Source organism: Bos grunniens, chromosome 13 (genome assembly GCF_055505025.1).
Source record: "Bos grunniens cultivar Pamir isolate PY7600 chromosome 13, Bosgru_T2T1.0, whole genome shotgun sequence".
NCBI lineage: Eukaryota > Metazoa > Chordata > Mammalia > Artiodactyla > Bovidae > Bos > Bos grunniens.
Genome location: NC_141177.1, coordinates 22962032 through 22974659, shown reverse-complemented (window position 1 = coordinate 22974659; position 12628 = coordinate 22962032). Strand labels below are relative to the sequence as shown.

At 41.2% G+C, this 12628-nt stretch overlaps 1 protein-coding gene across 3 annotated transcripts in view; it reads left to right on the top strand.

Moving 5' to 3' along the window:
- The window catches only part of CSNK2A1 (casein kinase 2 alpha 1), a 57746-nt gene extending 49364 nt beyond the window's left edge, over positions 1-8382 (top strand). For all 3 annotated transcript variants that reach the window (XM_086332619.1, XM_086332620.1, XM_086332621.1), the window contains 4 exons: positions 2706-2806; positions 3544-3692; positions 4888-4974; positions 6994-8382. In XM_086332619.1, coding sequence (XP_086188745.1) covers positions 2706-2806; positions 3544-3692; positions 4888-4974; positions 6994-7109 — 453 coding nt within the window. In that variant the 3' untranslated portion in view covers positions 7110-8382. The remainder of the gene's footprint in view (positions 1-2705; positions 2807-3543; positions 3693-4887; positions 4975-6993) is intronic.
- Positions 8383-12628: the final 4246 nt, after the last annotated feature.

The following is a 12628-nucleotide window of genomic DNA, read 5'->3' as shown; positions in this document are numbered from 1 at the left end:
CTGTTGCAGTGTGGGGCGGAGGGGTGGGGGATGAGACTTCAGAGGGAAGTTCAGTTTAGTTTAGTCACTCAGTCGTGTCCGACTCTTTGCCACCCCATGAATTGCAGCACGCCAGGCCTCCCTGTCCATCACCAACTCCCGGACTCCACCCAAACCCATGTCCATTGAGTCGGTGATGCCATCCAACCATCTCATCCTCTGTCGTCCGCTTCTCCTCCTGCCCTCAATCTTTCCCAGCATCAGAATCTTATCCAGTGAGTCAGCTCTTCGCATCAGGTGGCCAAAGTATTGGAGTTTCAGCTTCAACATCAGTCCTTCCAATGAACACCCAGGACTGATCTCCTTTAGGATGGACTGGTTGGATCTCCTTGGAGTCCAAGGGACTCTCAAGAGTCTTCTCCAACACCACAGTTCAAAAGCATCAATTCTTCTGCGCTCAGCTTTCTTTATAGTCCAACTCTCACATCCATACATGACTACTGGAAAAACCATAGCCTTGACTAGATGGACCTTTGTTGGCAGAGTAATGTCTTTGCTTTTTAATATGCTGTCTAGGTTGGTCACAACTTTCCTTCCAAGGAGTAAGCGTCTTTTAATTTCATGGCTGCAGTCACCATCTGCAGTGATATTGGAGCCCAGAAAAATAAAGTCAGCCACTGTTTCCACTGTTTCCCCATCTATTTGCCATGAAGTGATGGGACCAGATGCCATGATCTTAATTTTCTGAATGTTGAGCTTTAAGCCAACTTTTTCACTCTCTTCTTTTACTTTCATCAAGAGGCTCTTTAGTTCTTCTTCACTTTCTGCCATAAGGGTGGTGTCATCTGCATATCTGAGTTTATGGATATTTTTCCTGGCAATCTTGATTCCAGCTTGTGCTTCCTCCAGCCCAGCATTTCTCATGATGTACTCTGCATATAAGTTAAATAAGTAGGGTGACAATATACAGCCTTGACATAACTCCTTTTCCTATTTGGAACCAGTCTGTTCCATGTCCAGTTCTAACTGTTGCTTCCTGGCCTGCATACAGATTTCTCAAGAGGCAGGTCAGGTGGTCTGGTATTCCCATCTCTTTCAGAATTTTCCACAGTTTATTATGATCCACACAGTCAAAGGCTTTGGCATAGTCGATAAAGCAGAAATAGATGTTTTTCTGGAACTCTCTTGCTTTTTTGATGATCCAGCAGATGTTGGCAATTTGATCTCTGGTTCCTCTGCCTTTTCTAAATTCAGCTTGAACATCTGGAAGTTCACGGTTCACGTATTGCTGAAGCCTGGCTTGGAGAATTTTAAGCATTACTTTACTAGCGTGTGAGATGAGTGCAATTGTGTGGTAGTTTGAGCATTCTTTGGCATTGCCTTTCTTTGGGATTGGAATGAAAATTGACCTTTTCCAGTCCTGTGGCCACTGCTGAGTTTTCCAAAGTTGCTGGCATATTGAGTGCAGCACTTTCACAGCATCATCTTTCAGGATTTGAAAGAGCTCAACTGGAATTCCATCACCTCCACTAGCTTTGTTCATAGTGATGCTTTCTAAGGCCCACTTGACTTCACATTCCAGGATGTCTGGCTCTAGGTGAGTGATCACACCATTGTGATTATCTGGGTCTTGAAAATCTTTTCTGTATAATTCTTCTGTGTATTCTTGCCACCTCTTCTTAATATCTTCTGCTTCTGTTAGGTCCCTACTATTTCTGTCCTTTATTAAGCCCATCTTTACATAAAATTTATGTTCCCTTGGTATCTCTAATTTTCTTGAAGAGATCTCTAGTCTTTGCCATTGTATTGTTTTCATCTGTTTCTTTGCACTGATCTCTGAGGAAGGCTTTCTTATCTCTCCTTGCTATTCTTTGGAACTCTGTGTTCAAATGGGTATATCTTTCCTTTTTCCCTTTGCTTTTCGCTTCCCTTTTTTTCACAGCTATTTGTAAGGCCTCCTCAGACAGCCATTTTGCTTTTTTGCATTTCTTTTTCTTGGGGACTGTCTTAATTCCTGTCTCCTGTACAGTGTCACGAACCTCATTCCATAGTTCATCAGGCACTCTGTCTATCAGATCTAGTCCCTTAAATCTATTTCTCACTTCCACTGTGTAGTCATAAGGGATTTGATTTAGGTTATACCTGAATGGTCTAGTGGTTTTCTCCACTTTCTTCAATTTAAGTCTGAACTTGGCAATAAGGAGTTCATGATCTGAGCCACAGTCAGCTCCTGGTCTTGTTTTTGCTAACTGTTTAGAGCTTCTCCATCTTTGGCGGCAAATATAATCAGTTTGATTTTGGTGTTGACCATCTGGTGATGTTCTTGTGTAGAGTCTTCTCTTGTGTTGTTGGAAGAGGGTGTTTGCTATGACCAGTGCATTCTCTTGGCAGCACTCTGTTAGCCTTTGCCCTGCTTCATTCTGTACTCCAAGGCCAAATTTGCCTATTACTCCAGGTGTTTCTTGACTTCCTACTTTTGCATTCCAGAGGGAAGGAACCAGGTTATAAAACCGTTTGTTTTTTCTTATTGATATGTTCACACTGGTAGTAATTAGGGAATGTTGTATGGAAATCCATTCATGCTATGCAAAGAGATTTGAAGTAAATGGGTGTAGCGTTCGTACCTGTAGCCATGATGGTCCCATATTGTTAACTTGATCATGGTTAATTGTTGATTTAATCATGTAATAGCTTTTGGTATGGGTTTTGTCTTCTTTCAATCCTAGTTGGTGAGGATAGCCAAGGTTCTGGGGACAGAAGATTTATACGACTATATTGACAAATACAACATTGAATTAGATCCACGTTTCAATGATATCTTGGGCAGGTAAGTCATAAAACAAAATACGTATCTGCACCATAAGCACTTTGGGTGTAAAATGATACTTTGGATTCCCAAAATAGTTAATGTTCTCTTTGCCTGCATAGTGTCTGTGGTCCACTACTGCAGGATGCTGCATAGGCAAGCCTGTGATGAAAGCTTTGGATTTGAATGGCCATTTTCCCAGATTCACTAATAGGAGTCTGAGTGTGGAGGTTGTAGGCAGAGAATCCCTGACCTTGTAGTCTAATAGAAGGGTTGTAGTTGAGTCAGAAATCAAAATCTAGATTTATCTTGCTTTTGTAGATGACAAAACCCCATCTAAGAGAAAAAAGTAATCATAAAAAGTGCATGTTTCAGACTAATTTACAGACAATAGACTCTAAAAGTAGTGACTAGACCCAATACTAATTCATTCACCACTTAATGGGAAGAGGTAGGCTTTCTTGTTACGAAGGCTTTTGGGGGCCAAGCAGTAGAGATGCCAGGAATATGGGTGGGAGTTGGGAGGAGGCTAACCAGCCCAGCCTTCTGTAACCTGAATTATGTTTGTTTCACAAAATTGTTGGGATCCAGATTTCACTTCTGCAACACTGCCATTTCCAGTCTCTCCAGTTAGCTCTTGAGTTTTGACCTCTCTTTATGATTGGCTGGAATGCTAGACACTAAGGAAAATGTAGGACTGAAATGTTGGGCTTCTCTCCCCCTGGGTCCATTTCTCATTCTCCCTTTTGGCTCTGCAGACATTCCCGTAAGCGATGGGAACGCTTTGTCCACAGTGAAAACCAGCACCTTGTCAGTCCTGAGGCCTTGGATTTCCTGGACAAGCTGCTGCGATACGACCACCAATCACGGCTCACTGCAAGAGAGGCCATGGAGCACCCTTATTTCTGTGAGTCCAGCTGTTTAGTCCACAGAGCTTTGCAGGCCTGCCCAGCAGACTGTACAGAGCAAGGGAGAATATATGCTGTGAAGAAAGCTCTGGACCCACAGAACACAATTGGAATCCCAGCCTCCCTTACTTAGCTTGCTGCAAAGTTACTTCTCCCACAGTGAGCCTTGGTCTCTTCAATGTGGATAGTGATGGCAGTTGTCTTGCAGAATTGTTGAGAGGATTCTTGTCTAACAGAGTACCTGACACATGATCATCCCTAAATAAACTTCTTTTCTTACTGTGTGGGTGACAGTTCTCATGGCTAGTTTGGAGTGGTTGGATTAGAACATACAGCCTTATGTCTGTCCTATTAATCATTCATTGGAGAGAGCCAGAGAGGCTTAAAAATCTAATTATATGAACACCTTGATCTAGGTTTGTGAATATAGCTAACTACTGTCTTGAGTGAAAATGCCACTTAGCTAGCTCCACTGCATCCTCACTGTGATGTTAGCTTTAGTATCGGGTTGTTCCTTGGGGAGTGGTGGGATGATATTTTAGTGAATCAATTATATTATTGCTCAGTCTCCTGTACTTGAAGCAGACTGACAGGCTGTTTGAGATGGAGAGTGAAGTCTGTGGTCATAGTAGTAATTTGATCAAACCTGTGGTTTTGGCCCATTTGGCACCATGCTTGACCAGCTGCAGTAAAACTCATTTCATTCTCATAATATAATACTGATAGGTAGGGTAGATTGTATTGTCTTGTTAAACTATAACAGGATTGTTTTTGTTTTAAATTAGCTGTACTGGGATTTCCCTGGCAATCCAGTGGTTAAGACTCTGTACTTCCACCACAGGGGGCATAGGTTCAATCCTTGGTTGGGGAACTAAGATCTCACATGCCATGCAGCATGGCCAAAAGTAAATACATTTTTGTTGTTGTTGTTTAGAAATTAGCTCTACTATGCTTACTTCATTTTCCTACCATTTAATAGTTGGCCTTTGTCACAGTTTTAAGCAAAAATAGTTCTATTTTATATTACTTGTTGATTTCATAGTGAAGGTAGTTGACACCTCAATTCTGTTATTAGGGGAATAATACAGAGTCTAAATAAAATGTGAAGAATCAGGATGGCTGCTATAAGACCCTAGACCATTAGTTCAGTTCTTCAAGCATAACAGAACCTAACATTTTTGTCTCTTTTTCTAGACACTGTTGTGAAGGACCAGGCTCGAATGGGCTCATCTAGCATGCCAGGGGGCAGTACGCCAGTCAGCAGCGCCAATATGATGTCAGGTCAGTGTCATTGGTAAATTTCTTTTTTTTTTTTTTTTTTTAAATGTATATATAGAAGTCAGTTGTCATTCTTAATTTTGCTCCTTCTTTGTGGCCTGATTTCTGTGGCTCTCCTCTATAATGATGACTTGTGTGGCTCTCTCCACCAGGTTTCAGGATGCTTTTGAAACCTGTTTTCCCTTAGTAGTTAGAGCAGGGGTCCCCCAACCCCTGGGCCACAGAACAGTACCTCCTGTCAAATCAGCAGTGGCATTAGGTTAGAAATAAAGCACACGATAAATGTAATGTGTTTGAATCATCGCAAAGCCATTCTCCACAACCCCAGTCCGTGGAAAAATTAGCTTCCTTGAAATCAGTTCCGGGTGCCAGAAAGGTTGGGCATCACTGAGTTAGAGTATCAACAGTCTCTTTGAGGCCAGAATCACAAAAGTTGTTTGGGACTTGAAAGTCTCAACAAGCCATTAAGAATGAAAAGAGATTCTTTCATCTAACAAGTTAGAGTGGCAGTAGGTGATGTGGTCCTCATCACATGAGAAAATGAGGGAGAGTAGAGATGGGGTTTGTACATGGGCACAGATGTGTATAAGCATGGCTCTTTTTTCCAGAGCAGCTACAGGGTACCTAGTAAATTACAGTGGTTTGTGTGCAATTACTTTTTATTGTTGTTGAGTCATTACAATTTAGAGTGAGTTTTTACCGGGGAGAAACCACAGTTACCCAAAAGAAACCATAGGCCTATCCCCTAAGAATTATATACATGGGCAGCATCCACGTGGGTGCTCTTGTGAGAATACTTTTGTGAGAGTACCTACTCCAACACCCTCAACAAATTGCTGTTGTCTCAATTTTTTTTTTTTTTTTAAGAACTAGCTGCCTTCTAGAGTTCAACCTCTGGGTATCATGCAAGTGTGCAAAATGATACATACACAAGGTTACTCATTCTAGCCATATTTGTAATCAGAGACCATTAAAAACAGCTCCTTGTAGAATAAGGAATTGATAAGATGAATTATGGGGCATCCTTTCAGCAGAGTACTGTATACTCAGAAAAGCTTGAGTGTTTCTGTTCTTTTGTAGCCTCAACTCAAAGGTAGTGATGTGAGGTGAAAAGAAGGAAGATGCAGAACCATGCTCAAGACTAGAAATGGGCAAAAACATAGAATCAAGTTCTTATATGTGATTCTTATATGCATGTTTTTATAAAATTCAAGTATACCCATAAAATATTTCTGAAAGGATACACTGCCAAAAATAGTGCTGTAAGTTGGCCAAGTTATAGGATAAGGGAGAATTCTCACTGTATCCTCTTTGCAGTTATTTGAGTCATGGTACCATATTACCTATTCAGGAAATATATATAATATTTTGAAAATTTAAAGAACTAGCTGACTGAAGGCAATGTAACAGGTAATATGATCAAGAAAGTAAATGGAAATAAATCCTAAAACACTGTTTTAACTTAGAGATGAGAGATGATCCTCTCTGCACCGGCTGACTCTAGGCACAGTGGCCACGAGCACATGAACTTTGACCCCAGCCTTCTGCTGTTCCATTTGTAGTGACTAGCCACATGTGGTTATTTAAATCCACTGAAGTCAAATAAAATTGTAAAATCAGTTGCTTAGTTTAGTTACACATTGCAAATGCTCAGTAGTCACATGTGGCTAGTCACTGTCATGTTAATACAGGTTACAGAGCAGGTTTGGTTGGACAGTGTTATCTTAGACAGTCTTGGGTTGGAATCCAAGCATACGTAGCTGTACATGCTTAGCTGTGCACCTTGGACAAACTGCTCAGACTCTCCAAACTTAGATTTCCGTCTCTGTCTTCTAAATTTATTGGAACTTAAATTTTAATTTGTGAGGATTTAATTTGAAATTAATTTGTAAAAATTAAGATGAGGCCTTCAATAAAGAGAGTATTTATTATGTCACTTTTGAGATAGGTGCTTTGAAAAACTGGTGACTTAAGAGTTCCGTGATTGGTGCTTCTAGCTCACTGTCAGCTGTTTTCTTTCAGGGATTTCTTCAGTGCCAACCCCTTCACCCCTTGGACCTCTGGCGGGCTCACCAGTGATTGCTGCTGCCAACCCCCTTGGGATGCCTGTTCCAGCTGCCGCCGGCGCTCAGCAGTAATGGCCCCTTCTGTCTCCTGATGCCTGAGCAGAGGTTGGGGAGTCCACTCTCTCCCTTGATGCAGCTTGCGCCTGGTGGGGAGGGGTGAAATACTTCAGAAGCACCGTGTCTGAACCGTTGCTTGTGGATTTATAGTAGTTCAGTCATAAAAAAAAAAATTATAATAGGCTGATTTTCTTTTTTTTTCTTTTTTCTTTCTTTCTTTTTTTTTTTAACTCGAACTTTTCATAACTCAGGGGATTCCCTGAAAAATTATCTGCAGGTGGACTATTTCATGGACAAATTTTTTTTCTCCCCTTCCAAATTCAGTTTCTCATCACTAAAGATCAAAGATAAACCAGCCTCAATTCCAGCTGCTGTGTTTGGGTGGAGATTTCTTCCCATGCTCACCATTGCTCCCCTACCATCCCACACTCTGGGGGGGTTGTACTTCACGCTCTTCTCCAGAGATTACAAAAATGTAGCTTCTTCAAGGGAGGTGGGAAGGAAGGAGGAAGGGAGGACCCAACCTATAAGAGCAGTACACTGTTAGTCACTTACATCACTTTACTCCAAAAGTGCTTCAGTGGGGTTATCCTGGTGAATCTAGTGGAAATATGTCTTAGTTACATTGAGATGCTGAAAATCTACCCAAAATGCAGACAGGTCCTGAAAACTTCTGTGCAGTTTGAATCATGTCTTATTGACCTAACCTAAATCCAGCTCATTTATAATTTAGTTTCAGTTTAGTTTAAAACTTTAATATCATCCCTCCCAGATTCCTTACCTTGGTCCTCTGCCTTTCATCTCCCAACATGCTCTATAGCTGGTAGGAGGGGGAAGGTAAAATCTTTTTCAGTTTTCTTTGACTTGGCCCTTTTGAATTCAGTTAGTTATTGGGCATAACTTATTGCTTTTTACAAAAGGAAAAAAAAAACATTGTCTATGTAGGTTTCATGCTAGCAACTCTTTAAGAGCTAATGAGAGATGTGGCCACTGAAGTTTATTTTCAGCTTTCTACCTTCATTTCCTCCTACCTTCCCTTTCCCTCATATGCCATCCAATGAGAAGACCTGCCCCTCAGGTTTATAAACGTATCTGAGTGGTAGGAGCAGAGCCACTATCTCCAGTGAAACTGATATGGTAGACCTGTAATTGTGGGAAAACTAAACTCTCTTGTTACAGCCCTGCCACCCCTTGCTGTGTGTATATATATAATACTTTGTCCTTCATATGTGAAAGATCCAGTGTTGGAATTCTTTGGTGTAAATAAACGTTTGGTTTTATTTATCAAGGTTAGATTTAAGTTCCCTGTGTAAAGGTCTCGCTGGGTGGGTGTCTCACGTTCACATCTGAAGGGCCTGCAGCCCTGTACCATGGAGGCTTCCCAAGGCCCCCATTTTTATACACCCCTCGTTCAACCCATGGTACCGGGCAGGGCAGAGAGGCCTTAAAAAAGCACCACAAGCCAAAGTGTCTCTGGGGATTAAGGATCCTTTGCCATAAAATCATTTTGTGTCTCAGCAGTGCAGGGATTGGGGATGGGAGAAGTCGCCAGTTTTTGTGTGTGTGTTTGTGTGTAAAGTGGATTTTCCACTGTAATCCAACCACCTAAGTTTATCAGGTGCTTCACTGAGGAAGCCTAGTTTTTTAAGCACAATAGCAAAATCATCAGCTCTGTATTTTCTCCTGTTATTCCATTACAGTAGCTGCTTGTGGGGACTAGGAAAAATTCTTCCAACATATTTTAAGACCTGAAGTCTTAGTTCCCCATTCTCCTACCTTTATAGATTTACAAGTCTTTCTCACCCGGGCGGCAGAGATAAACATAATTGTTTGAGGAGTTGAATTTAATGAACTTATCTAACTTTGTAACCCATCTTGGCTTTAGTAACTTTATCAAGGTGGTGGCTTTAGTGACTATAATGGTAAACTTTAGAGAAAGCTAAAGCCTTCTTTTATAATGTTTCTCCACCATAGGGAAAACATTCTGACTGTGTGGCAGGGTGATTTTCTTCTTTGTGGCCACGTACAGTGGATATTTATTGTTCTTGATCCTTTTTTGCCCTAGAATGCTGTAGGGGGTTACCATGTTGAATCTGTGCAGAAGCTCAAAGTGCCGAATGTGCCAGAGATGCAGTCTGTGATTTCATTTGCACTGGATTATGATTTGAACAGGACTAATGAATTCTTTCTTCTGAGGTGGGGAGGAGGGTTGTAAATCAAGATTTTACATCACGTCCTTGTAGCTCAGAGAACAACCTAGGTGTAGCTGAGGCTGATGTGGGAAGCTGCAAATAGCTGGACCTCCTAACATGCATCAGACCTTGAAGGAAGCTGAAGGTGAATGCAGAGGACTCTGAAATGCTACGCAGGAGCCTTTTAAAAGAAATAGAAGTTTTTAAAATGCTACTTAAGGAGTCACTGCAGAAGCATGAAAAATTTAAAAAAGACCCAATTGGGTGGGTGGGAGGGACAAGGGTTTACAGAGTAACAACTTATGTGTTGTTGTAAATTACCTCATCTGTATACCTTGTATTGGGACACTTCATTTCTCAGCACTACCTGTTTGCATTGATTAGATGGCAGGATCTGGAATGCCAATCTCAGACAGTTGTGTTGGCAGTTACTCTGAAAGTTTTTTTTTTTTTTTAAGTATTTTTTTTAACATTGTTTGAAGTGCCCCTCCCCCCACTTTTAAGTTTGAAGTCATAAGTTCCCCCTCCCCACCTTGATGATTTATTGGTTGTAATTGTATTGTTATTGGTATAACGAAAACATAAATTGTGCTGGGAAGAAGTTGTGCCATGAAGGTCTTTAATTTTTTTTTTTTTTAAATAAAAAACATTTAAACAAATGAAATGTCCCTGCAGCCTGAGCAGTATGCTTCTCCTGCCGACACCGTGTGTTATAAATGCCTTAGTTCTCATGTGCTTTGAATTTAATACTGGGTTGATGGCAGTGTGAAGCGGGATGGATTAAGGTTGGTGGAGGAGCACTGAAGTCTAGGAATTTTTAACATGGAGATAATAATGAAGAAAGCATGATGTTGCTAAACAGGATTGGTTTCATTCCTGCCCTTGTTACATACTTGGCTACTGGGCAAGTTACTTCTGGATCTGTTTCATCATCCATAAAATGGAGCCACTGCTTCTTTGGATTGAATGAGAGTAAATGTCAAGTGTCTGCCACCTGTTAAACCTAACTCCCCTGGCCCCTTGTATAGAGTATTAGTCCTTGGCCCTGACTTTGCAAGTAATTCACAGTATGACCTCTCTCTCCTCTGGCTCTCTCGGGACCTCTGTGTATTCAGTCAGGGGGAGACTGGATGAGATTTCTTCTGAGCTTCTTTTCAGCTCTGACACTGAGTTTAGAAAGTTTGAGTTGGTGCATAAAGGCCCGTAGAGACAGTGTGTTAGCAGAAAAGACCAGTGTTAGTTAATGGCAGTAAGCCCTGTGGAAGATCAGTCTTGGAGATACCTCCCAGTGGGAGGCAATTTGCAGTCTTGGGGCCTGGAATGAGCTTATGGTGAGCTTATGAGAACATACTTGGCAGCTTAAATAGAAACTATGAAAAGGCCAGTAAAAGAAGTGAAACAGAGTTGGTTTTTGTTGTTCATTTGGTAAGTCGTGTCCGACTCTTTGTGACCCCATGGACTGCATGCAGCACACTAGGCGTCCGTGTCCCTTGCCATCTCTTGGAGTTTGCCCAAGTTCATGTCCATTGAATTGGTGATGCCATCCAACCATCTCACTCTCTGTCGCCCCCTTTTTCTGCCCTCAGTCTTTCTCAGCATCAGGGTCTTTTCCACCGTGTCGGCTCTTTGCATCAGGTGACCAAAGTAGTGGAGCTTCAGCATCAGTCCTTCCAATAAGTATTCAGCGTTGATTTTCCTTTGGATTAACTGGTTTGATCTCCTTGCTGTCCAGGGGACTCTCTTAAGAGTCTTCTCCAGCACCACGATTTGAAAGCATCAGTTCATTGGTGCGCTGCCTTCTTTATGGTCCAGCTGTGACATCTGTACATGACTACTGGAAAGACCATAGCCTTGGCTATATGAACCTTTGTCAGTAAAGTGATGTCTTTGCTTTTAATACACTGTCTAGGTGTGTCATAGCTTTCCTGCCAAGAAGCAAGCGTCTTCTAACTTCATGACTGCAATCACCATCCAGGTGATTTTAGACGTCACTGCTTCCACCTTTTCCCCTTATATTTGCCATGAAGTGATGGAACCAGATGCTGTGATCTTAGTTTAATACTGAGTTTTGAGCCAGCTTTTCACCCTCCTCTCTCACCCTCATCAAGAGGCTCTTTATAGTTCCTCTTTGCTTTCTGCAATTAAAGTGTTATCATCTGCATATCTGAGATTTGATACTTCTCCTGGCAATCTTGAGTCCAGCTTGTAACTCATCCAGCCTGGCATTTTGCATGATGTGCTCTGCATCATAAGGTAAATAAACAAGGTGACAATAAACAGCTGTGCCGTACTCCTTTCTCAATTTTGAACCAGTGAGCTGTTCCATATAAAGTTCTAACTGTTGATTCTTGACCTGCGTACAGGTTTCTTAGGAGACAGACAAGATGGTCTGGTATTCCCATCTCTTGAAGAGTTTTCCACAGTTTGTTATGATCCACATAGTTGCTTACTGATGTCAAATGAGTATATTCTACAACATTATGTACTTGAATTGCCATTTATTCTTTCTCATTTAAAGAAATAAAGTTGAAATCAGGAGATGCTGTTATCCCAGATTCCTAGTTTTCTTTAAATGTTCAGTGCATCCATATATTATTAATATTGGGAGTTGAGAAACATGGTTTAGATAAAAGGAGCCATTGCATATCATGTATCTGAAATGCCTAGGTTAAACAGATGTTAATTTCTGACATTATCTCTTTCTTATTTTATCCATGAGACAGATAGGAAGATTAAATTGTTAGAGTGGGCCTATTAGAGACAGAGGAATATACTTTGTAAAATTAGAACTTCAGGGTGTGGCTAATGACTGTAATCCTAACATAGTAGAGAACATTGTGGATTGGTTGACAGATTTCAAATTTTTTTTATTTCCTCTCAGTCTTTAAATTTCATCATGTTTCACCTGTTGTCAAGTGTGTTACAAGTATCTCTTGAAAAAATACCTAGTTCTGTCACCATTCCCACTAGCAATTTCTCCCCTGAGTTTAGAATTGGGTTTGAGTAATTGTTTCATCTTTTCAGCCCTTGCCTACTTCTCTGCTGGTAATTTCACCCTCCCTTGTGCTTCAGGTTTGAGAACTGTGGCTGATCGTTAGTGGTGTGCATGCTAGGGAGGCTTCCTTCCTGGGACTTTTTCCTGCTTGACAAATGTTCACCAGATGTCTTTGAAGTAAAGCAGTCCCCAGTTCTGTCTTCAAAGAAATGGGTCTAAAAACTGTAATCTCCACCATATTTAAAGTCACCTTTGTCTGCTTCCCCCACTGCCATCTCTACCCCTGTGCCCTTTTTCCTAGTAATACCTGAACTTGTTATTTTTGTCTCTCTCCCAACCTGCATGTA